At 35.9% G+C, this 24,937-nt stretch overlaps 1 protein-coding gene across 1 annotated transcript in view; it reads left to right on the top strand.

The window, feature by feature from the left end:
* Positions 1 to 23,927, top strand: part of PLPPR4 (phospholipid phosphatase related 4) — a 48,045-nt gene extending 24,118 nt beyond the window's left edge. Inside the window, exons 3-7 of the mRNA XM_004471692.3 lie at positions 6,358 to 6,487; positions 8,626 to 8,821; positions 10,448 to 10,505; positions 11,266 to 11,439; positions 20,048 to 23,927. Coding sequence (XP_004471749.1) covers positions 6,358 to 6,487; positions 8,626 to 8,821; positions 10,448 to 10,505; positions 11,266 to 11,439; positions 20,048 to 21,373 — 1,884 coding nt within the window. The 3' untranslated portion in view covers positions 21,374 to 23,927. The remainder of the gene's footprint in view (positions 1 to 6,357; positions 6,488 to 8,625; positions 8,822 to 10,447; positions 10,506 to 11,265; positions 11,440 to 20,047) is intronic.
* The last annotated feature ends 1,010 nt before the right edge of the window (positions 23,928 to 24,937 follow it).

Here is a 24,937-nt window from a genome sequence, read left to right as displayed (position 1 = left end):
TATTCTGCCCCTAGAATACTACCTAAATGAAAAGAATCCTATCTCAAGGTTAATGATATTTGTTTCTACCAGTAGGAACGCTTACTTTGCTTTTATCATGCCCATGAATGTCAGAGAAGGTGGCTATTAAATTAAAAGCTGTATTTGAATGGAATTTTTACAAGGTTCCCTAATGAATTGGCTTATTCTGGTTCAGTACATCAGCAATTTTAGAAAAGTCTTTCATAGACCTTTTAAGTGCTTTGCTTTTATATAGCCATGGATTTGATTTAAGAATTCCCCATATATCAAACAATTATAACATCCTGTTTACATTGTAAATAAGTTATATAAAATAATCTCAGAAGGTAAAATTGAAATAGTTTTCCATAGATTTTTTTTTATTTAAAAGATATCAAAATACTCTGTAAATTAATGAGTTGTTTGAACTAGAGTGAATCCACAGTTATTAGAAATTTAATAATGTCTACGGAAGTAACTAAGACACCGAGACTAGTAAAACATTTTTAAAGGGCAATCTTGCTCAGAATAACAGCATATCCCTGTCATTTCTCTAAAGATTTATTAAAAATCCATATCATCCCGTTATTTGGCAAAAACAGAAAGAATATATATTTTACATTTATCACACCAAACAGCATTTCTCCTAAATTGGGATATAATGCCCAAATTTATTATAGTTGACATATTTGAAATAAAATAAATAAAATACTATAAATATGTTCATGACTGTTGAAAAGATTTTGTTAATGTGTAATCATTTAAATGATTTGTTTTTTATATATGCAAAAGTCTTTCTTCCCTAGAATATTTTATCATACTGCTAAGAAAGCAAGTCTAATTGCACTCTACACCAGCATTATTTATCTCACATGTCTTCTTTTGCTGACACTGTTGCATGTCCTGGGCATGTGTTTCTCCTCTGTGACTCCCTCTATTCCTATAATAAATTTGCATATTCACTCTAGGAGAGCTTTCCGTGGGATTCTGGGTCAAATCTTTCTGTCTCGAGCCCTGAAGAAATAAAGGGGCATCTACTGTGACTCTTTCCTACAGAGCTACCGTGGTAACCCCAGTCCTAACCCTTTCCACAAAGAGCCTCATCAGAACCCTGAGGTTCTTATGGGTAAAGAAGTCTTCCCAAAGCCCCACTGGATTTGTGGGTCTCCATGGGGCCTCCAAAAACTCTTGAATGGGAACAACAGGCAAACTAGGGAAGTATTTGTACCTTGAAGATCCTAATTTCCCCTTATCACCTAAAGCTCAATGATACTTGAAAATGTCTGATTCATTTCTGCTGTTGGTTGCATGGGTTTTGGGTAACGAAAATGAGAGACGAGACAAATCTTCACTTTGCTGCCAGTTTGTTTCTCTCACCTTTCTCTCCAAACATATGCCATACTTCTTGTAGATTTCTTTGTAATTTCATTTCCCCCTCTGTTTTTAAGGCCTTCTCCTGAAACATGAATTTTCTCAATATTGGTCCCAGAGTTTCTGATTTTATTATACATTTACTACTCTAACTCCTTTTTCTCTCTTCCTAAAAATGAATAAATAGATTGTAATCTCTGCCTTTCAAGAATATTGTTTTCCTTTTATCTTTATGGTATGTCAAACGTTCCAAAATTGGGTGATGGAGGTCAGAGGGGAAACAGGAATCGTTCATTTGCAAATGGCTTTTAAAATAGATATGTGAGGAAAGGGTTTCTTATTTTCACCCAATTCACATGGAAAGAAGACAAAGTAAATCAAAAGACCTCATGTCAGTAGTATTCTTTAAAAGGACCTTCACATAAGCAAAAGGAAAATCAATTGAAATTTTATATAAGTGCTTAAATATAAATCATTTAATGTTTGCTCAGATTTTGTTTATGCTCTGTGAGATGTTTTAAAAATAATTTGTCTTTGTGACATTGAATGTGAAATTGTAAAGATTCTTGAAATTGTTCTTAAATTGGAAAATCTCTTCCTTAATATTCAATTTGCACTTACTTTAGAATAATGAAACACACATTTTGTTAAGATCTTTTGGAGATTCTTTGCAGAGAAAACAACACAGAATATCTGGGTTTCTGATAAATCTTCATAGAATTTACTTGAGTAAAAAAATGTTTCTTTCTCTTCCCTGGAAATACAATTTTATTAAATATTGTCAAAGATGAACCCATTTAATTTAATAGGAAAATTATGTTGGCATTTGGTTATGTTTCCCAGAGGGTAACTTTAGATTTAAGAGACCATCAGAATGTTAGGGAAAAAAAATGGCCCCCACTGGGACACTGAGCCTGACATGATTGTAGGCAGGAAGTTTACTGGGAAGCTTTCCCAACAGAAGGGGACTGAAGTATAGACCTTAGCACCCCTGCCATCATAACAAGGTTCTGAAGAGAGACTTCAACCTGCCTCTGGAAGAGGTGGTCATGAATTTATACAGTACATCTTTAGGCAGGAAAATGTTTAGTCAATGGGAGGAAATTGGGGCTTAGATAAGACACAAGGGCCCATAGGGATGGCTTGGGGGTGTTGGGCTAGGAGTAGTGAATTCTAGGGGTGCAGGAGAGGTTGGTAGTATCATGAGGCTCCTTTGTCTATTTTTGTGAGGAAATGAACTGTATCTGAACATGTAAGCTCTGAATGGGGGGCTGTTCTATGTCATGGGAAAGCACGTGTAAACCTTGTGATCAGTTAACCATTATAAACCTTGTAAGGGAGAAACCTCTAACACAGATTGTTAAATATGTTTGGGTACCCAAAAGATATTCATTGCAAACTAAATATTAAAGATATATGGTAAGTATTACACTGTTTCTGCTATTTTATTTTGTTTTTTCACAAGAAAGACCCTCAGGATTGTGAATTCTTCTGATGGTGGCTATTCTCCAAGCAGTTCCTGCATAAAAAAAGCCATATATTTCTTCTCAACATCTTTTCTGAGGTCTCTTTCAAAACCCTGTCCATGACATTTGGCACAGCAACCACAAAAAAAAAAAAATTGCATTGTTTCTTTCTGAACTTTTGTACAGCATAAGCTGAATGTTGTGAGAAAATGCTTGTCATAAACTGTTTTCTGTTTACAAATAGCAACAGTTACAAATAATTTTATCCTCAGAGCCTAATCCCTGATACCACATTGCAACACAGCAAAGGTACTGTTCAGAAAGAAGAAATAAGTAAGAGATACAGAAATATACTGGAAAGCCTCTTCCCTTCCAGTGAGGAAATTTCTACCTTTAATGCAAATTAATCATTTTGAAAATCCATGCAACAACATATATATTGAGATTAAATGAATAGAAGAGTGAGGAGAAAATTGATGTGCTTCATAGGGAGGGATGGCTGAGGGATGTCAAAATACTGACAAGAAACCTCTACGCGGATTACATAATCAAGCCAAAATGGTGTTGAAGCACTCTCTTGACATACGACTTTTCAGCATATTAAAACAGCTAAAATGAAACTTCTGAAATCTCAAGGTCATCTGAGATAATGACCCATGTGTTGTATAATGAAACACTTTTCTCTGATGAGACTGTACAAATAAATTCTCATATAATTTAGTCTTCATGGACAAAATGTGAGGTTGTTACAAATGTAATTGAAAAGAAAAAAACTTATTCACAGAATTATTATTGAAGAAGTGAAAATCAAACCAATCTCTTTTACCCATGCAACATGCATTGAGAATGAGAGGTAATTTTCTTGAAATGATCAATTTGAGACAGTCATTATACTATTCTGTATGTATGGTATGCCACATCACATCAATCTACACAGAGTTAGAACCTTTTGTATTCCCATTTCTAACATCAAGTGCTAATGTGGGATGATATTGTTCAAGAGGCATTAATGGTAAGCTCAATGCTCAATGATTTGGGGAAAAAATTCTTTTGATTCTTTCTATACTGAATGTCTTAGTTTGCTAGGGCTGCAGTGACAAATACACACATTGGTTCACTTAAACAACAGGAACTTACATTCTCACAGACCGTAGCGTCTGGTGTCAAGTGGTGATCTGTCTCTGTCTCCTCCTCTGGTTTCTACTTTTCCTTCTCAATCATCTGTGTCTCTGTCTAGATTTCCTCTCCTTGTAAGAGTCCAGTCATAGTGATTAAGGACTTCCCTCATTCCTACAGAATCTCCAAAGATCTAATCACAAATGAGTCCATACCCCCAGGAACAGGGGTTAGGATATGCTCATATCCTTGGTGGGCTACGTAAGTCAATCCCCAAAATTGATTGATCTTCAAGTAGTTTATCATGCAGGCCACATGATTTCCACACATATATGATTATTGTTAGAGTTCCATTAGGAGAATGATGTTTTAATACAAATTTAATTAAGATTTTTTTTTTATCATTGTACATACCACTATATTAGCTACAGGGCTAAATATCGATTTAATTCAAATTATGCCTAGTGGTTTGAACATTTGAAGCAGAAGGCTGTAGACCTACTGTCATTGTAAAAAAAAAAAACACATAGATTTTAAACATGTCACAAAATAAGTGTTAAGCTATTCATGAGAAATAGACGTTTCCCTGAAAAAACATCTGTTTCAGCCCCTTCAGATGACGATAAGGGGTCATTTTTATAGTGACCATCACGTGCATCTGAAGGACTGTTGGTAAGTATTTCATGTAACTCAACTTTTCTCAGTGCCACACATTTAAACAAGTCAATATCGAATATCACAAAAATCTCTTAGGCATAATAATCTCAAATATTTGAAGCACTTTTGCATAACGAAACCTCATAATTTAAAATCTTGCTTGTATCATGCAGAACAATTTTCAACCCAAATGCCCAGGTTAGGTAGCAAACAGGTGAAGACAGCAAATGTGAATCCTACATGCCAGGCACTGTGCTAGGCAGTGAGGACAAAGGCAGATAAGAAATGGCTCTTCCCTCAGGAGGCCCTCATCTAGTGAGAGAAAAACATGAGCAAGAAAAAGTGTACTTCAACAAAGCTATGCAGAGGGGAGGACAAAATGCCACACAGCCATATTAGTAGAAGGGAACCCAATTCAATTTAAGGTATTATACGGGGCTTCAAGGACGACTTCCTGAAGGACAAGATGCCTAAATAATACTGAGGTCTTTAAATGATGTCCTGCATCCAAAATCCTACAGCAACCTGCACCATTCCTTACCTTAAGACAGTCTTTCTGATACATAAGGCTTTCTTTCCATCTGAACAGATTTTCTAAATGCCTAATAGTGCAGGAAATACTATTCTGGTCATTAGATTATTTTGCAATCTGCATTCTCCAGTATGATAGCCACTAGTCATTTCTGGCTATTTGTTTATTTTTAGGAGGTACCGGGGATTGAACCCAGGACTTTGTACATGGGAAGCAGACGCTCAGCCACTGAGAGACGCTCAGCCACTGAGCCCCGTGAGAGATGGTTTTCCAGTTTCTTTCTTTGTTTTTAGGAGATACTGGGGACCAAACCTGGGACCTCGTACATGGGAAGCAGGCACTCAACCATTTGAGCTACACCCACTCCCCAGTGGCTTTTCGGTTTGTTTGTTTTTAGGAGGTACCGGGGATCAAACCTGGGAAGCAAACAATCAACCACTTGAGCTACATCCGCTCCCATAGCTATTTAATTTTACATTTAAATTTATTTCATTCAGTTTAATTAATTAATTAAGTCCAATGAAATGAAATAAAAAATTTAGTTCCTCAGTTGCAGTAGCTCCATTTCAGGTGCTCACTAGCCATATGTGAGTGAGGGCTACCTCACTGGGCAGTGCAGAAAACATTTCCTTCATCCCAGAAGTTTTTATTGGCAGGCTCTGCTCTAGATAGAGAGTGTCTTTCTACCCCGACACATATTTTCCATAGATCGATTCTTCTGCTCAATTCTAATTTAAGTTTGTTGAATCAATCTGCTTATTAAATGTTCTTAATCCTAAAACTGGTGCTTATTTTATCCCTCATCGCCCACCCCCCCAACTTCGTCTTGTTTTCCTGGTTTTCCTGGTTTTCCAGATAAAATGTTAAGACTCTAACCAGGCAAAAACACCATGTGATTAATCAATTAAGTGTCATTGGGTTTTTTGGGGCAAAAGGCCAAAGCCTGAGTGCTGTAACCATTTCAAAGTGTGAGGATACTATAGTACCCTCGACCAGGTCATCGGAGTGCAGGGCATCCAGTTAATGCTACTTACAGTGGCTCTGATCGCTTACTTTTCACTGCTTGCTGAAATACTCAGAAAAAAATGCTTATATTTCTAAGGCTTTTAAGAAAAATACACCTTTGTCTTATTGAATGGATGAAGGGTTAAGAGATGACCTATAAATTCATTTGTAACCACTGAGTTCATTCTGAAAACCCTCTTTTCTTTGCAGATTATGGTGGGGGAAGGAATTCTCTACTGTTGCCTGTCCAAAAGAAGAAACGGGGTTGGACTGGAGCCCAACATTAATGCTGGAGGCTGCAACTTCAACTCTTTCCTTAGAAGAGCTGTTAGATTTGTTGGTGGGTGTGGGGAACCAATTACAAAGAAAGGAAATGGTTTTTCAGATAGAATGTTATATTTAATTACAGATATTAAGTCTTTAAAGCTATAATTTAGATGTAAAATTTCAGGTACATGATGAGCTTTACATTATTCAAGAAATTTTAGAACACTAAAATTTGTGCTTTGTATCTGAAATGTATTGTTTACAGTACAATCCTTGTTTTCAGAGTTAACAGGCCATACATTTCAGAATATCTTTGTCTAGCTCTGGTTGAAACATGAATTTACTTTAAAGTGATTTCACCGGTTCTGTGTTCAGTTTTTGAAGCGGAAAATAAATGTCAGCAGGCCAGTATGAATGGGCAACACTTCAGAAACTACTTTAGCCACATCAGTGATTCCTTTCCATTTGTCCTATTTTCAACCAGGATCTGTGACTGTTTTTCCTTGGTTATATTCTCTGATTTTACCCCCTATTTTTTATGAGACCTACAGGAAATCATTAGACCGGGGTTGACCAGCATCTGAACCCTAAGAGTATCTAAACTTTTATCTCTTCTGATTTCCATGAACCATCTGAATGTCATTTGAGTCACAGACTTGTTTGTTTGTAATTGATCTGAGTAGACAAGTCATGGTACATTACACCAAGAATGTTTTACATTCCTAAATTCTTTACCAATAAATAAGCAAAAGGTTTCTTTTTACTCATAAACTATCAGCTCAAAGAAATAGGTAGCTTCACTTAACACCTAGATAATTAAATATAACCTTCTTTCCTAAGAGAGGGAAAATCTGGACTAAATCGTGCCCTGGACTCTGCTCCACTAAGCAACACACATCAAAGCTGATAAGACAACAGGCCCCTGGGCACGGCCATGAACTGAGGCAAGCGGATAAAACCTCACAATGTGTAGCTGTAAGAGGCAAGCGGATAAAACCTCACAATGTTAATTACATTGTTCCCTAATTAACAAAATGCTATGGACAAATCCCTCTGAAATATGTATGACTGTAAAGATGGTCCATCTTATTCTAGAGAACAGTGTCCCAAGGTTCTCCCTCATCAATCCCATTCTTCCCGGTCCGGGGCTCTAATTTTCATTCCCCACAGGTAAAAGTAGGTGGACTTCCCGTCCTATTCCTACTCTTCTCCAAGCCATTGCATGCTGCTAGGAATTGGAGTGTGGAAATAAGGACTTGTGTCATGAATCCCAGTGGTATGGGAGGAAAGGGATTGGGGCAGTGGTGGTTAGGTGACAATAAGGAGAAAACGAAAAGTACAAAACAGGGTAATATGCAGGCCAGCAATCTTGGGCAGATGGATGGAGGCCATGGAAGAATTACCCCGTGCCTCTCATAATGATTTCTAGAAACAAATTATGATCAGAATCCAGGCTTTCAATTCAGAATACAGGCTATCCAGACATCCAGGGGAAGCAGGCATGTTCCAGGTCATACGTGTGTAAGCAAAGAGGGAGACTCTTGAGGATAAAGCCATCCCTTAAGCAGGAACAGGTCTGAGTACACCATGCATGGGGGTTTGTGATCTCATGATTTTACAACTAGCCCCAGATGACAAAAGATAGAGACCTGTGAACAGCATCTCGGGATTCAAAACAGATGGGCAGGCTCCTACGGCCATGTACTCAGGGAATAATGTGTATTTCCAGGACAGGACCTTCTGGCCCTCTCTCTGACTTTAACATTTCGTTTGTGAACTCTAGGGTTTGATGACTGTGCTAGAGAGTTAAGCTTTGGGAGAGACAGCCCTCGCATTTCAAGCATGCTAAACAATTTTAGATTATTTTGAATTTGGCTTCATTCTCCACATTAATACTTCTCAAATCAAACAGCCGTTCACCTTGACATGCTCCAGGGGTCTGATAAATGACCTGGGGTTAATGTTATTAAGAATTGGCCGTATTTAACCTAATTGATAACCAAAGTACTACTTTGGACCTACTCATTGCCCTTATTTTGGTCTTGAATATATTTTTATGAGTTGGGGGATTTTCTATACAATCTCCCTGAAATAAATATAGTGAAACGATCACAGCAGATTTCACAATTGTCAAGGTAATAAACATGGTTGATGATGATGGTACATCAGCAACATTCATGAAATTGATGATTTCTTTCCTTTTGCTTTCAGGTGTTCATATATTTGGACTATGCTCTACAGCCCTCATTACAGATATCATACAACTATCTACAGGCTATCAGGCACCCTACTTTCTGACTGTGTGCAAGCCAAACTATACCTCTCTCAATGTGTCTTGCAAAGAAAACTCCTACATAGTAGAAGATATCTGTTCAGGATCTGACCTTACCGTTATCAACAGTGGAAGGTTAGAAACTGAGACCTAAAAGCATTCCATTTCCTGTTGTTAATGCTTAATAATCACCTGCAGTTTTATCTTACACACATCTTTTTCAGTTATAACAATTTGTATTATATTTTTGTTTTCAATTTCGTGATCTCTTTAGCAATATATGATAGAAACACCTAAGTGGCTCATTCCAAATACTTCCCTGTCTCTCCAAATTTCAGCCTTATATTCTTGCTACTGGACTTTGTAACACCAAATTCCACTCATGTTCTGTGATCCACCCTATACTTACTTTGATTTTAACTTTACCCCAATTGGTTTATTTTAGAATATTTATAGTCAGTAATGACCTACAGTCAGTACGTGACTTGCTTTGGCTTAAGTGCAAGGCTAAATACGTGATGTTTACATGATCATTATATCTTTTATCAAAAGAATCATGTAAATGTTCCTTTTGGTAGAGCTTGAGGAAGGGTAACATCTGGGATTTCAGGTTTTCTTTGAATGACCCCAGAAGACCTGTATAATTTTCGACCCTGTATTTCAAAAAGTAAGAGATAGAAAAACTTAAGTACCAATGAATTAAATTACTTTTTCAATCAATAAAGTAAAAATAAGCTTGTATGTCAAGAGATAGTATCCTATACTTTCAAAAGAGCTAAACTCGGGATGAGGACTAATATACATTATACAAATTAGTATTGTTCTTAAGTGTATTCCCAGTAATCAACTTAAAATAAGTAAATAGGTACATATAAAGAACCAGATACTGGTGTTATGCTATTATACATTTTCAAGTTCTGTGAACCATTCAATAATTTTGAACTTACATTCAAATCCTATATCCTCTATTCTGTCTAGATGCTTTTGTAATATTTTGCCTTTGTTATATGGTAAGGCACTCTATTCTCGTGCCAAATAATTAGAGGACATTTATATAATTTTGAATGTTATTTTTTCTCAGATTTTCTTACCCATTGAAACAAATCTATATTCTCCTTCTTTTATCTATCCTTTTCAGTGTCCCTCCCACTCCTGTGTTCTACTTTCCCCACCCTGCCCTATAAATCTGTGATTCTTGACATGATAATTATTGCAAAGTGGAATATACAGATAAACATTTTGTTAAAATTAGACTTTGGTGTTCCTGACTGTTAAAGAAACATTTAATCCACTGTTGTTAGAAAATAATTTCCTCTTTTAAAAATTTTATGTAAATAAGGCCATGTATTTAGGAGCATAGAAAAAGTTTAGAAGATTTAAAACTCCAGGTTTTATGAACTTTTACTTTAAATTGAAAGTATTTCTAATACATAAGATCAACTATAATGTTTTCCAATCAGTTCCTACTTTCAACCATCATTTCAATGAGGTTAACAAGTGGTCCCTTACCCAGCTGGCGCTCATATTTATATTGGAAAGTATATCACCATTATTAAATACTAATGGTGATTAGAAGTGTTTACTTTAGCACCCAGTTCTTTCACAAAATAAACAAAGAAAACAAAGTAGATATAAAGTTATTGCTTATTGCCTTGTGACTATTATATTGAACATTTTATCTCCTGAGTGTTCTTGAGATGATTGCTTGCATTGTATATGAACTAAGTGACACAATTCAATTTGACTGTCTTTCTTTGGCAGAAAGTCATTTCCTTCTCAACATGCGACCCTTGCCGCATTTGCAGCTGTGTATGTTTCAGTAAGTAGTTGGGTGTTTTTTGTTAAGCTGTATCCTACAGAAAATCAGATGAAAAAGAGTCTTTTTCAGGTTACTAATTAGATTCTTTAGCAGAGTAATAATAGAACAGTAAGCTTTAGGACTGCAGGCCTTGGATACAATGGCATTGCAAGGGGGAAATTTGATGCTACTATTAAAAAATAGTACAGTAAAGGAATTTTCTGTACAGTTATAATACTGTGTATTTAGTCTGGTATCCTTTTAATGTAATATTATACTTCATGAGGGAATTATAAGCTACATGGATGCTTTATGTGCTAAATCTGAAAGAATTGTGTTTTTTAAGTTCACACCTCACACTTTCACTACTTATGTAAAATTATAAGGAAACATGAATTCTAAGCCAGTGTAAATTTAATGTATGCCATACAATGAATGGTCATTGTAGCTGCTTAATACAGTAGGCCTTGAAGTCTTTTGTGAGTAAAATAAACTAAAATTATATGACAATTAACATGGAGACTAAACAGATGTCTGGTTAAATATTCTGCTTCATTTTTTGTTCAGACTTTTATGTAATTAAATGAGAAATCTGTTATTTATCTTATAAATCTCAACATGTATCTTCCTTCTTCGTAGATGTAGAATATAGCATAGCAAGGGAAATGGAACATAAAATTAATGCCAAACATATCAGACTTTGAGTTTAACTTTTTATTTGATTGCAATTTAATAAAATGGACTTTTTAGGAGGCTTAACCCATTTCTTTCATTTTTTAAGATGTACTTCAACTCCACATTAACAGATTCCTCTAAGCTTCTGAAACCACTCTTGGTCTTTACATTTATCATCTGTGGAATCATCTGCGGGCTAACAAGGATAACTCAGTATAAGAACCACCCAGTTGATGTGTATTGTGGATTTTTAATAGGAGGAGGAATTGCTTTGTACTTGGTAAATAATTTATTATTTTACTTGACAAACCACAATTTACAGAAAATATGCATAAAATATTTTGCACTGAAATAATCTGCTAGTAATATGTTTTATTATCATAAGAAAATCTCTAGCTGCATCTCCATGCTAAGTCAAAACTGTACTACAGTTTAATTAAAATAATTTATTGCACTTTCACTATATACCAGAAATTGATTTTAGAAGGATTATCACATTTTAACCTTACAACAGCAACAACAACATAAAAGAGGTAGGAATATTGTTACTAGAGTTATTTTACAAATGAGGAAAGTGAAGTATAGAAATGTCACATAACTTGCCTAACAACGCAAAAGTAGCACCTGGATGTAGCTGCAATCCAATTTACGCCGAAATTTTCACAGTAATTTATTTACAAATCTAATCTCCCTCCAAGGGAAATACCTTCAGTACAAAGTAAATTAACTTGTTCCCATCTTTCTTTCCTTCTTTCTTCCCTTCCTCCCTCACTTTCCCTCCTTCCTTCCCTCCTTCCCTTCTTTCCTTCCTTCTACAGTTATTTAATATCTGATGTGTGTCAGGCACTATGCTACGCATCTGAACAATGAGAAATAAGATCTATCCTTGAGGAATTTACAGTCTAAAGACTGGCATAAAAATAAAGTTATAATACATTAAATGATAGAATAGGATGTGAACAAAGTGCTTTTGGAATAGCCAACTGCCTAAGGAAGTTAGTAAAGTATTCATAGAAGTGATGTAGTGTCAAAATTGAGAGTTTCTCAGGGAAAGGAAAGAAGGAAGGGCATTCAAACAGAATAAAATTACATATGCAAAGATAAGGACATGTGAAAGAGCAATGCAAATATAGGAGGGTGAGAGAACCGGAGAGATGAAAGATGATAGTCAGATTTCTAGTTGGGGAGACTAAGCAGATGGTGACTTTATTAGCAGACTGGGTATCAAATAAAGGAAGCAGAGGGGGTTCGGGGGAACAGTTGCCAAGCTCAGTTTAGGAATCAAGGGGAAGATGATAAACAGGGAGTTCAATAGTTGGGGCTGAAGCTCAAAAGAGCAATCAGTACTGGATAAATAGATTTAAGAATTATCAACATTATTGGGGGAAGCATTGTTGTAGTTATGGGGGTACATGAAATGTCAGATTATAAGAATCAAATGAAGCCAGGGAACACCAGGGAATAGTTCCTCACAAAGCAAAACAATAATGAAGCAAATTGAGAAGTTGATGACAGAGAAATAAAAGAATCATCTATAGCAGCAGTTCTCAGCCATGTGGGCTGGGTGCACTTGCAAAAAGGTGTAATAAGGAAAATTTTATTTAAAAAAAGTAGTAAAAATGCTGTGGTGTGGTATGATTTATTTTTTGTTGGTACAAACTATAACAAAATTTTTCAATCACCCAAAAAGGAACTCTGAAGCAATTGAGCATTGACTCCCCATTCCCTACACCCAATCTAGCCTCTGGTACCTGTATTCTAGTTTCTGACTCTATGAATTTTCTTATTCTAACTATTTTATGTAAATGAGATCATATGATATTTGTCATTTGGCATCTGGCTTATTTCATTTAGTATGATGACTTCAAGGTTCATCAGAACTTCATTTCTTTTTTTGGCTGAAAAATATTCCATTATATGTATATACTACATTTTGTTTATCCATTCACCAGTTGATGGACACTTGGGTTGCTTCTAACTTTTGGCATCGGAGAATAATGCTGTTATGAAAAATCAGTGTGCAATGTCCCTGCTTTCAAATCTTTTGGGTATATACACAGAAGTGGGATTGCAAGGTGATATGATAATTCTATACTTAACTCTCTGAGGATCGACCACTGTTTTCCACAGTGGCACCATTTTACATTCCCACCAATAATGAATGAATATTTTTATTTTTCTACATCCTCTCCAACATGTCATTTTGTATTTTTAAAAAATAGTACCTACTTGTGGATTTTAAAGGATATCTCATTGTTGTTTTAAGTTGCATTTCCCTAATGACTTACAATGTTGAACATCTTTTCATGTGCTTACTGTTCATTTGTATATCTTCTTTGGAGAAATGTCTATTTAAGGTTTTCAACTATTTTTTCATTAGGTTGTTTGTCATATTGTGGTTGAATTTTAAGATTTCTCTACATATTCTGGATATTACACCTTTATCAAATACGTGGTTTCCAAATATTATCTCCCCTTGTGTAGATTGTCTTTTTAATTTTCAGGTAAGATCTAAGACACTATTGCCTCATACAAGTTCCTGAAGATGTTTTCCTTTGTTTTCTTCTGGGAGTTTTATAGTTTACATTCTTATATTAACTCTGAATCATTTTCAGTTAATTTTTGTATATGATGTGATGTGAGGGTCCACCTTCATTCTTTTGCCTCTAGATATCCAGTTTTCTTAGCACCAATTTGTTGAGGAGACTATTATTTTCCCATTGAATGGACTTGAGACCCTTATCAAAATCAGTTGGCCATAGATGTGAGAGTTTAATTCTTAATTCTCAATCTATTCCATTGTTCTATATCTGTCCTTATGCCAATACCATGCTACTTTGTTTGCTGTAGCTTTGTAATAAGTTTTAAAATAGAGAAATGTGATTCCTCCAACTTTGTTCTTTTTCAACATGATTTTGGCTATTCAGAGACTGTTACCCTTTGATTGACTTTTCCATTTCTCCAGATAAGGCTGCTGGAAGTTTCACTAGGATTACATTGAATTCGTATAACACTTGGGTAGACTTGAAATCTCAACAATTCAAACATTGACAATATTTAATCTTCCAATCCATGAACACAGAATGTCTTTTCATTTATTTAGATGACCTTAATTTCTTTCAGCAGTGTATCATAGTTTTCCATGTAAAAGATCTTTACATCCTTGGTTAAAGTTATTCCTAGATATTTGATTTTTTAATTACTATTGTAAATGGAATTTTATCTTAATTTCCTCTTCTGTTTGTTCATTTCTCTTGTATAGAAACACTACTGGTTTTTGTGTATTGGTCTAATACCCTGACATTTTGATGAATTCTGTTATTGTATATGGATTTTTCATGATTTTTCTATAAAGAATCATGTCATCTGAAAATAGGGAAAGTTTTACTTCTTCCTTTCCATTTGTATGCCTTTTATTTCTTTTTCTTGCTTAGTTGCTCAGGCAAGAACATGCACTACAATGCTGACTAAGAATTGTGACAGTGGACATCCTTGTCCTGTACCTCATCTTAGTGGAGGAAAGTTTTCAATCTTTCCACTGAGTATGATGTTAGCTGTGGGTATTTCCATATATGCCCTTTTATCATGTTGAGGAAGTTTCCTTCTATTCCTTGTTTTGTGACTGTTTTTACCAAGAATGGGTGCTGTGTTTTGTAAAATGCTTTTTCTTCATCAGTTAAGGTGATCATGGTTTTTTTCTTTCTTTCATTATATTGAGGCGGTGTTTTACGTGAAATGATTTATTTTGACTCTTACAATTCTGGGATAAATCCTACTTGACCATGGTATAATTCTTTGAATGTACTGTTGGATTAGGTTTGGTAGTATTTTGTTGAGGGATTTGCATCTATTTTCATAAGAGATATTGTTCTGTAATATACTTTTCGTTTGGTATCTTTATCTGGCTTTGGTATTAGGATGACTCTGGCCTCATAAAATGAGTTAGAAAGTGTTCCTTCTGTGCTAATTTTTTATATGATTTTGGGCAGGGTTTGGTGAAAATCCTTCTTGTAATGTTTGGTAAAATTCACTAGTGAATCCATTTGGTCTTGGACATTTCTTTGTTGGGAGGCTTTTAATGATTGATTCAATCTCTTTATTTGTTATTGTTTTGTGGAGATTTCAATTTCTTCTTGAGATGGTGTAGATAGTTTGAGTGTTTATAGGAATTTGTCCATTTCATCTTGGTTATTGAATTTCTTGGTATACATTTGTTCACAGTATCCTCCTATAAACCGTTTTATTTTGTGGGGTCTGTTGTGAAGTCTCCCTTTCATTTCTTATTTTAGCTATCTTTTACCTCTCTCCTTTTTTCTTCATCTGTTAGAAGTTTATTGGTTATCAACTTTATTGATTTTTCCAAAAGCCATCTTTTGATTTTGTTGATTCTATTTCTTATTTATTCTTGATTTCATATGTCCCTGCTTTTATTTTATTTTCTTCTTTCTGCATGTTTTGGATTTAGTTTGCTCTTCTGTATCTAGATCTCTACTTGTGAGGTTAGGTGTCTGATTGGGAATCTTTATTCTTTCTTGATATAAGCATTTAGAACCATAAATATCCCTTTCAGCACTACCTTTGCTGCATATCATAAGTTTTGATATATTGTGGGGTTTTTTTTTAATTCACCTAAAGATATTTCCTAATTTTCCTTGTGATTTCTTCTTTGACCCACTGGTTGTTTAAGAGTATGTTGCTTAATTTTCATTTGTAAATTTTCCATCTCTCTCTCTGTTATTGATTTCTAACTTCATTCTATTGGGTTTGGAGAAGATACATTGTATGATTTGTATATTTTTTAATTTATTTGGATTTGTTTTGTGAACTAACAAATGGTCTGTGCTGGAGAGTGAACAATGTTCACTAGAGAATAATATTTATTATGCTGCTGTTGGATGAAATATTCTATATAAGTCTGTTAGGTCTGTTAGGTTTGTGGTATCATTAAAGTCTTTGTTTTCATATTAATCTGCTGTCTAGATGTTCTTTTCTTTATTGAGAAATAGGTATATGAAGTCTCCTACTATTAATATAAAGCCATCTATTTTTCCCATCAAATCTGTCACTATTAACCTCATATATTTTGTATATTTATACACTTACAATTTTTATATCTTCTTGTTGAACTGACCCCTTTTTCAGTATGCAGTGTGCTCCTTTGTCCCTCATAACAGAGAGGAAATCTAACTCTCTTTAATACTCAAATGGAATATTTTTCCATCCTTTCATGTTCAAACTACTGGTGTCTTTGAATTTAAAGTGAGTGTCTTGTAAATATCATCTAGTCGGGACATGCTTTTTTTACCCATTCTGCCAATCTCTGCCTTTTGACTAGACCGTTTCAAGTCTTATACCTTTTTTTGTTCCTCAAATCTTCCTTAATGCCTACTTTCATATTTATTTGATTTTTTGTAGTGTACCATTCTGAATCCCTTTTCATTTTCTTCTGTATATATTTTCAGATTTTTTGTGTGTGTTTACAATGTGGCATAAATTTTACACCTTAAGTCTATAACAATCACATTTGATTTGATACCAACTTAATTCCAATAATATACATAGTCACCATTCCTATACTCCTCCATGTGCCCAACTTTTTTTGTGTTTATTAAAAATTATATCTTTATACAGTATATGTCCAAAATCATAGAGTTATCATTACATTTTTAATTTTCATTTTAGAACCTGTAAGAAGTAAAAAGTGGATTCACATACCAAATAAGACAATGATACTAGCATTTATAATTGCATATAGTTACCTTTACCAGAGGTCTTTATTTCTTTATGTCACTTCAATCCCTTATCTAGTGTCCTTTCCTTTTGGCCTGAAAATTCCTTTTAGCATTGCTTTTAGGGCAGTTTCTATTCTTGACAAACTTTCTCAGCTCTTGCTTATCTGGGACTGTCTCATTCTCTCCCTCATTTTGAATGACAGTCTTGCTGGATATAAAATTTTGGGTTGGAAATTATTTTCTACCAGCACTTTAAATATTCCATCCCACTGCCTTCTTGCCTCCATGATTTCTGATGAAAAATTGACTCTTAAGCTTACTGGAGCTTCCTTGTATACAATACTTCGCTGATTTCTTTCAGCTTTCAGAATTCTCTCCTAGTCCTTGGTATTGGATGGTTTGATTACTATGTGTCTGGGCATGGTTTTCTTTTCATTTTTAATATTCGGGGTTTGCTGAGCTTCTTGAAAGTAAATATTCATTTCTTTTATTAAATTTGTGAAGTTTTCTTTGACTGTTTCTTTGAGTTATTTCTTTGAATATTCTTTCACCCCTTTTCTTTGAATATTTCTTTGAATTATTACTTTGAATATTCTTTCACCCCTTTCTCTCTTCTCCTCCTGGGACTCCCATAATACAAACACTGGTACACTTAATGGTGTCCCATTAGTCTCTTAGGCTGTGTTAACTTTTTAAAATTCTTTTTGCTTTCTTTTCCTAAGCCTGAATGCCTATGGTCTTTTGAGTTCTCTGATTAACTCTTTAGTCAGCTCTAATCTTCTTGAAATTTAGGAATTTTTAATTTCAGTTATTTTGGTCTTCAACTCCAGTAATTTTCTTTGGTTTCCTTTAAAATGTCTATTTCTCTTTATTGAGATTCTCATACTGGACATTCATCATTTTCCCTACATACTTTAGTTCTTCGTGTTTTCCTTTAGCTTTGAGCATATGAAGATCATAGTTTTAGTCTTTGGTATGTCAAAAGTTGGTCTTTTTCACTGATGCTTTTTGAAGTATTACCTTGTTCTTTTGAAAGGACTATAATTTCCTGTTTGCTTTTTAATATTTTAATGTATTATCTATAGAAATTTGTCCCTGAGCTGTCTTTTCCTTAAGTTTCTATCCAGATAGCAAACTCTCAGATATTTCCTTGAGTGTCAGGAGCTAACAGAAACAAACCATTATTTAAAAAAATACCTTTCATGGTCAATATTCACTCTGCGTTGCTGGTGCTTTCCTGCAGAGTTTAGCCCTATCGTGAAGATCAGCCTAAAGTAAAACGCAGGATCCCCTCAGTCTTTTCTGAGCTTGCATCTTGTCCTTGGCTTGTACTCCTGGCCTTATGAATGCCCCATTTACAGAACTCTGAGTCTCCTCTCTACTCCCTATATGGTAGACACTTCCTCTTTCCCCCACTCCAGAGTATTCTGTTGTCTGTCTTAAAGCCAATAATATAGGTTACTTTGATTTAATTGTTTCATAAACTGCTTTAGACATATATATAGTATTATTCATATTCAGACTATCAATATTTTGAGTTTTTTTTTATCTTGATGGTGAAAATTAGGAAAGAGCTAAAATTCAGGTTCAGGATTTTTATCTGTCACACACATAGAAGATGTAATCTTTCAGGAATTTTCGGTTTATGAGATGTTAGTTTAGAGCTATGATAAAGTAGAAAATGCCTGAGTGCATGTTAATTTTAATAGAAGGCAGTCATTGGATGTTTTTAAAGTTAAAGCAAAGGAATTTCATGTATTTAGCATTTTATAGAGTATCTCACAATAAACAACAGCTTAGGTTTAAAACTGATAAATTTCCAATTCGGGGTACAGAGTACAAACAGGAATGGGATAAAGTCACTCTCCTGCTTCTCCAACTACTTTAATTTCTAAATAAAAATCTTTCCTTAAATAATGTCTGTCTATGCTGTCACTAATAAAATTTTAAAAGATAAGCAGACCCTACCTAATACTCTATTAAATATTGTACTTGGTACATCTAGTCGACCAAGATGACAGCATAAGTTGCTCTTGGGATCTGTTCCCTTACAGAGTCTTTGAACAACTAGCAAAAACTGGCAAAGTCATCTTCTTCAAAACTCCAGGAAGCAATTAATGGGTTGCAGTAACAGGGTAGATAATGAATTTTAAAAAATGCAACTGAAAAAAGGTAGGAGAAGTTCATGGGGCCTTGCAGATTCCTCTCCCGTCACCATCTGGTATTGTGAAAATCTAGCATGTGCTCCCATTGTGGATCCCTGGCCTAATTCTGGAGGGAGCAGAATTACTCTGACGTGCATACAGGAGTGCCTGCATGTCAGTGCCAGTCTATCCGGTGGTAGCCTGAAAACCTTAATCAGGACATTGCTATCAGACTTGCCCTCTCAGAATTTGCCCTGCAGGCAGAAGCAGCTGCCCATAGCTCATATTTGGGCCGAATTTACTGTAATAGCACTAAATTGGACAAATGTTATTTCCAATTTAAGACCAAATTTAAATAAGGAAAGAATGTGGGTGTTGAAATCTGGTTACACTGTGTGCCCTTGCATTGGAGATCACTCTGTACAATGCTGAATACCAAAGTCTGTACTCAATATGACTTGTAACAATACGTGTCTCTGTCCTCATTTCAAAACCTAATATCATGCTTTTTGAATTACCCATTGTTCTATTTTTTCTACACCTCTTCTGCTTTCCATCAAAAGGTATGATTGAAAATGGAAGGTAAAATAAATCATTTAAGCCACTTGATGTGTCACTCAATAAGAGATTCCTAAAATGAGAAAAAAAGGAATGCTTTGAAAAGCAGAAGAATATGCTTATTTCTCTCATTGCATGACTTTTCTACTAAAAACTTACACAGCATAGGATTCGCAAAAGTATACAGTGGAATGAAGAAAGGAGGAAAAAATCCAACTAATAATAAAACAATAATATATTATACTTTTCTGAATGATTACTTCAGTGATTTATGATGAAATGTATACCCTATTTCCCTATAATTTGTTGTAATTTTAGTTTTCTATTGTTTGTATTAGTCAATATTTTAGTATAGAGTATATATTTCATTCGTGTACCTCTACGGTTATTCTAGGAGAAACTCCTAGTAGCCATGCTTTCTAGTGCTCATTTATTGTTTTGTCTTGAACATTAGGGCCTGTATGCTGTGGGGAACTTTCTGCCTAGTGAAGAAAGTATGTTTCAGCACAGAGAAGCTCTCAGGTCTCTGACAGATCTCAATCAAGACCCCAGCCGAGTATTAGCTGCTAAAAATGGGAGCAGCAGTGATGGAATCGCTCACACCGAAGGCATCCTCAACCGAAACCACAGAGATGCTACCTCCCTGACGAACCTCAAAAGGGCAAATGCTGATGTAGAGATCATCACTCCACGAAGTCCCATGGGGAAGGAGAACATGGTTACCTTCAGCAATACCCTGCCCAGGGCCAACACCCCATCCGTGGAGGATCCCGTCAGAAGAAATGCAACCATTCATGCTTCCATGGATTCGGCTCGATCAAAGCAGCTTCTCACCCAGTGGAAGAATAAGAATGAGAGTCGGAAGATGTCCCTGCAAGTATTAGAGACTGAGCCTGGACAATCACCCCCCAGATCCATCGAAATGAGGTCAAGTTCAGAGCCTTCGCGGGTCGGGGTGAATGGAGACCACCACGGGCCTGGCAATCAGTACCTCAAGATCCAGCCCGGCACCGTGCCCGGCTGCAACAACAGCATGCCCGGAGGCCCGAGGGTGTCCATCCAGTCCCGCCCCGGGTCCTCGCAGCTGGTGCACATCCCTGAAGAGACCCAGGAGAACATAAGCAGCTCCCCCAAAAGCAGCTCCGCCCGGGCCAAATGGCTGAAAGCCGCTGAGAAGACCGTGGCGTGTAATCGCACCAACAGCCAGCCCCGCATCATGCAGGTCATCGCCATGTCCAAGCAGCAGGGCGTCCTCCAGAGCAGCCCCAAGAACACCGAGGGCAGCACCGTCTCCTGCACCGGCTCCATCCGCTACAAAACCCTGACGGACCACGAGCCCAGCGGCATCGTCAGGGTTGAGGCTCACCCGGAGAACAACCGGCCCATCATCCAGATCCCGTCCACCGAGGGCGAAGGCAGCGGCTCCTGGAAATGGAAAGCCCCCGAGAAGGGCAGCCTCCGCCAGACTTACGAGCTCAATGATCTGAACAGGGACTCGGAAAGCTGCGAGTCCCTCAAGGACAGCTTCGGCTCCGGCGATCGGAAGAGAAGCAACATCGACAACAACGAGCATCATCACCACGGCATCACCACCATCCGCGTGACTCCCGTGGAGGGGAGCGAGGGCGGGTCGGAGACGCTGTCCATCTCCTCCTCCCGCGACTCCACCCTGCGGAGGAAAGGGAACATCATTTTAATCCCCGAAAGAAGCAACAGCCCCGAAAACACCAGAAATATCTTCTACAAAGGAACCTCTCCAACACGGGCGTATAAAGATTAGGTATGGCCATTCAGGATTTGGGCGACCCCCCCCTCCCCCCAGAAGACCACGTGTTGATGCTACTTGCGCTCTGTGCCAGCGGACTGGGCGCCCATCTCACCCAGCCAGACGACCGCGCGGTCAACCCGGGGCTCTGAAACTGGAGACTGCTGCGCTCAAGCTTGTAGACTTCATTCACATCACGAGGGGGAAAAGCACAATGCGAGAACCTAAATAATGTGATCATGTGCGGAGTTTTCTTAAGATCTGTCTTCAAACTCAGCAGTTTTGCAGAGGACAGTATCAATGTATACTATGTCACTTCCTGAATGTGCCAATTTTGGTGATTTTCTTTACAATTATCTGTGGAAATCCAGAACACGTGATTTCCCCTACAGCAGAGGCCATGCAGTATTATATAATCATTTTGCAGAACCTGCACCTAAAGCTCAATTTTGGGTGGTGCTTATTATTATAGTACATATACCATGTAAACTCTTAAACTCTATTTAGTTGTGAAATAGTGGTGTGCAACTCCTTGTCAAAGAAATGCTACTTTATTAAGACGACCCTGGCTGCTTTGTGTTAGAATAGGACACCCCGCAGCTTCTCCTTAGTGGCTCTGTCACAGTTAAAAAATGGAAAGGTTTTGTGCATTTCTTCAAAATTATGCTTTTTAAACAACAATTTGCATAGGGCCATTTTCAGTGAAAGGGACTAACTAGCAGTTTTCTGCATAGTTTTCTCCTGCTTACTTTTTATTTTAGTACAAGTACTGCTAATGAAGAATCTGGCTTCTTAGTGAGTAAATTTGTATAATTTAAAAAATATTGTTTCAGAGAATCTTTTAAAATTGTTTTAATCATATTTTGCATTTTATGGTTTCTCTTTTATCAGTTTTAATTTTTGATGTTATAGATATGTTCTACTTTAAAAACGGAAGTAACAGTTGACATTCCTTGAGCAAAATATACTGCTTTGAATTTTTAAATATAATCTGAACCAAAACTTGGCAGTCTGGGTTACATTTCCAACAGTGTTGGTCAAATCTACCCTCAGATGTCTCCAACCTTCTGACTTAGGTTGCTACCTTAACAAGTAGCCCCAAAATTCCATTGGTTCCAGATTATTAAACTTTTTTGGTATCCCAAAAATAAGTAAATTAGAGCCACAATAAATGGGTTTTATCCTCTTTCCTATATTTTTTCTTAATTAGACATGAACAGGAAGAATCTGAGAAAACATGCAAATTAGTAAATAAAAGTATTTCACACTCTTAAGAATGCATTTCTTCAAAATATCTGACTAGGCACAGTTTTAGTGCTTAAAATGGAAACCAACAGTTTTTGCTACCTATCCTGAATGAAGTCTTGAGCCTACATCAAAGGAAACCAATACTGTCAATAAGAATATAAAAACAAAAAATTTTGATGTGCTTTCCAATTTAAAACTTTACATGATATTTTAAGTATGAAGAAATATTTGGTTCTTGGAATTTAGTATTAAACCTTTTTTACACCATTTCTTAAGAATTCTAATATATTCTTGGTGATTGCCAAAGGGATAAAAAGGAAACAACAGAGCTGGTTGATCTGGTCTTAGTTCAGTTTTCAATGAGAAGAACAAAATGAGTTGTTTTAAGCTAGGTAGTATCACGTCAGCAGCAGCTTCTATGGGAAGAGGGCAGAGCATTCACAGAGAAACCACCCTCCTAGGGCATTAGGGATTTAGCTGAAACCAGCAGAATTGAAAACTCTGGCAATAAAACAGACTCAACCATATCCCTTCTGGCAATTTCCTTCTCAGAGAGGGGAGTGGGAGTAAAATGTTGCCTTCCCCACTTCTCACCACCACCAACATCATGACACTCTTACTGGCTTTTGCCAGTTTATAAAGAGGGAAAGGTGAGCTGGTTTTAGTACTCTGAAGAAAAAAAAAAAAACCCTGCAGCATTTCAGGGGCAGTATGATATTTCCTAATATTTCCTATTTCTTAACAAAGATTTTAAAGTAATTCTCTAGTCATCGAAGTTTGTTTTCTTTACATAAATATTGATATATTCTTTTTCTACTCAAAGTGCCAAAGGCTATGGTTTTTAATGACTTAAAAAATTGTACCACATTGTTAAGGAAATATAATGATAGTAACTATAACTCAGACCTCTGCATGTATATTTGATAACACATCTTTTGTAAAAAAAAATTACAAAAAGTATTTGTTTACATTCCACTGGTACCTTAATTTAAAATAAATCAGGCTAGCAGGTGGTATTTCTTCGTAGTGTTCTATTTATCTTATTTGCTAATGGGAGCACTTCTTCCTTTGTTAGGCTGTGCTTTATTGATAAAACCAAGTATTGAATAAAGAGAGTTAATTATCTTTTTAAAGTAAATTAAATTATGAATATATAAAAAATATATAAAGTATGTGTTTAATAAAATGTTATGCAATGTTTTCCAAACTGAAAAAGTTTGTAAAGTGCTATAAATGTATTTTGTTAAGTACAGATTAAAACTATTGTGTGACTATATTGTGCTAACATCATAGAAATAAAGATTAGATTTCTTCATCAAAATTAAGCATTTTGTTTTTTTTAACTTCAGATAGAGTATGAACCGACACTAACTTGGTTTATAGGAAAATATCTGAAGAAATTAGAATGAATTAAACCCATAATTATTTAGAGAAAAGAGTATCAAATGGTGAGCCTAATATGCTGAATTCTAATATTTCTTTAACCAACTATTAAATATTGTTTCATTTAATCTAAGATGCCATTGATAATGAGATATCATTATTTTAAGCTTATTATGAGATTTTAAACTTACTTAGACATAGTAGACTTTTCATATAACAATGTTATATACATATAAATATGTATGAAAATTCAAAAGAGACAGTCTAGTCTTCTGAATCAATTTTTTTTACTAGGAGTAGTAGGTGTGCATAACTTTCCAAGCTTCTTCCTTTGTGCCATCATGGGCATGTGTGTTGCATCTTTTCTTAAAAGAATGCTTCCCTATTCCAGGATTTTCTTCAAAGTCTATTGACAACCATTATAAAAGTATTAACGCTCATACTCGGTGCTTCACACTAGAAAGCATTAACACGAGGTTTTAGGCCACAATCATGACTTATGCTTTACTCAAATGATCCTTAAATGGTTCACTGACTGAAGAGTGACGTTGCAGCTGTTCAGTAATGCCGCCAGCTCCATGCAATTGTTCAACAATCAAGATCAGGCATTCCAGGCTTGCTAGGAGTCTGACCAAAAGATGCTATCAACTGTAAGAAACGTACTGTTTTTGGAGATGTTCACATGTGAAAAAGATATGTATCTTATATGAGTGAAATACAGAATTAGGCCTTTCTGGGCCTTAATTAGTCATTTCTAAAATGGGGACATTAAGCTACGTTGTCTCCAAAAGTCCTTTCAAAATTTCTATGGATTATTCCATGATGTATTTTATCTGGAACAAAAACTGCTTGAAGAGAAAATAGGAAATAACTTGGTAGTCTAAGATGACTGACTAATGAGTGTTGTCATCAATGACAACTTGGACTATTACATTAACCACAGAGGTT

This window comes from Dasypus novemcinctus, chromosome 9 (genome assembly GCF_030445035.2).
Source record: "Dasypus novemcinctus isolate mDasNov1 chromosome 9, mDasNov1.1.hap2, whole genome shotgun sequence".
In the NCBI taxonomy this organism is placed as follows: Eukaryota; Metazoa; Chordata; class Mammalia; order Cingulata; family Dasypodidae; genus Dasypus; species Dasypus novemcinctus.
The sequence above is the reverse complement of the archived record's forward strand: the minus strand, read 5'-3'. Positions and strand labels throughout refer to the sequence as shown.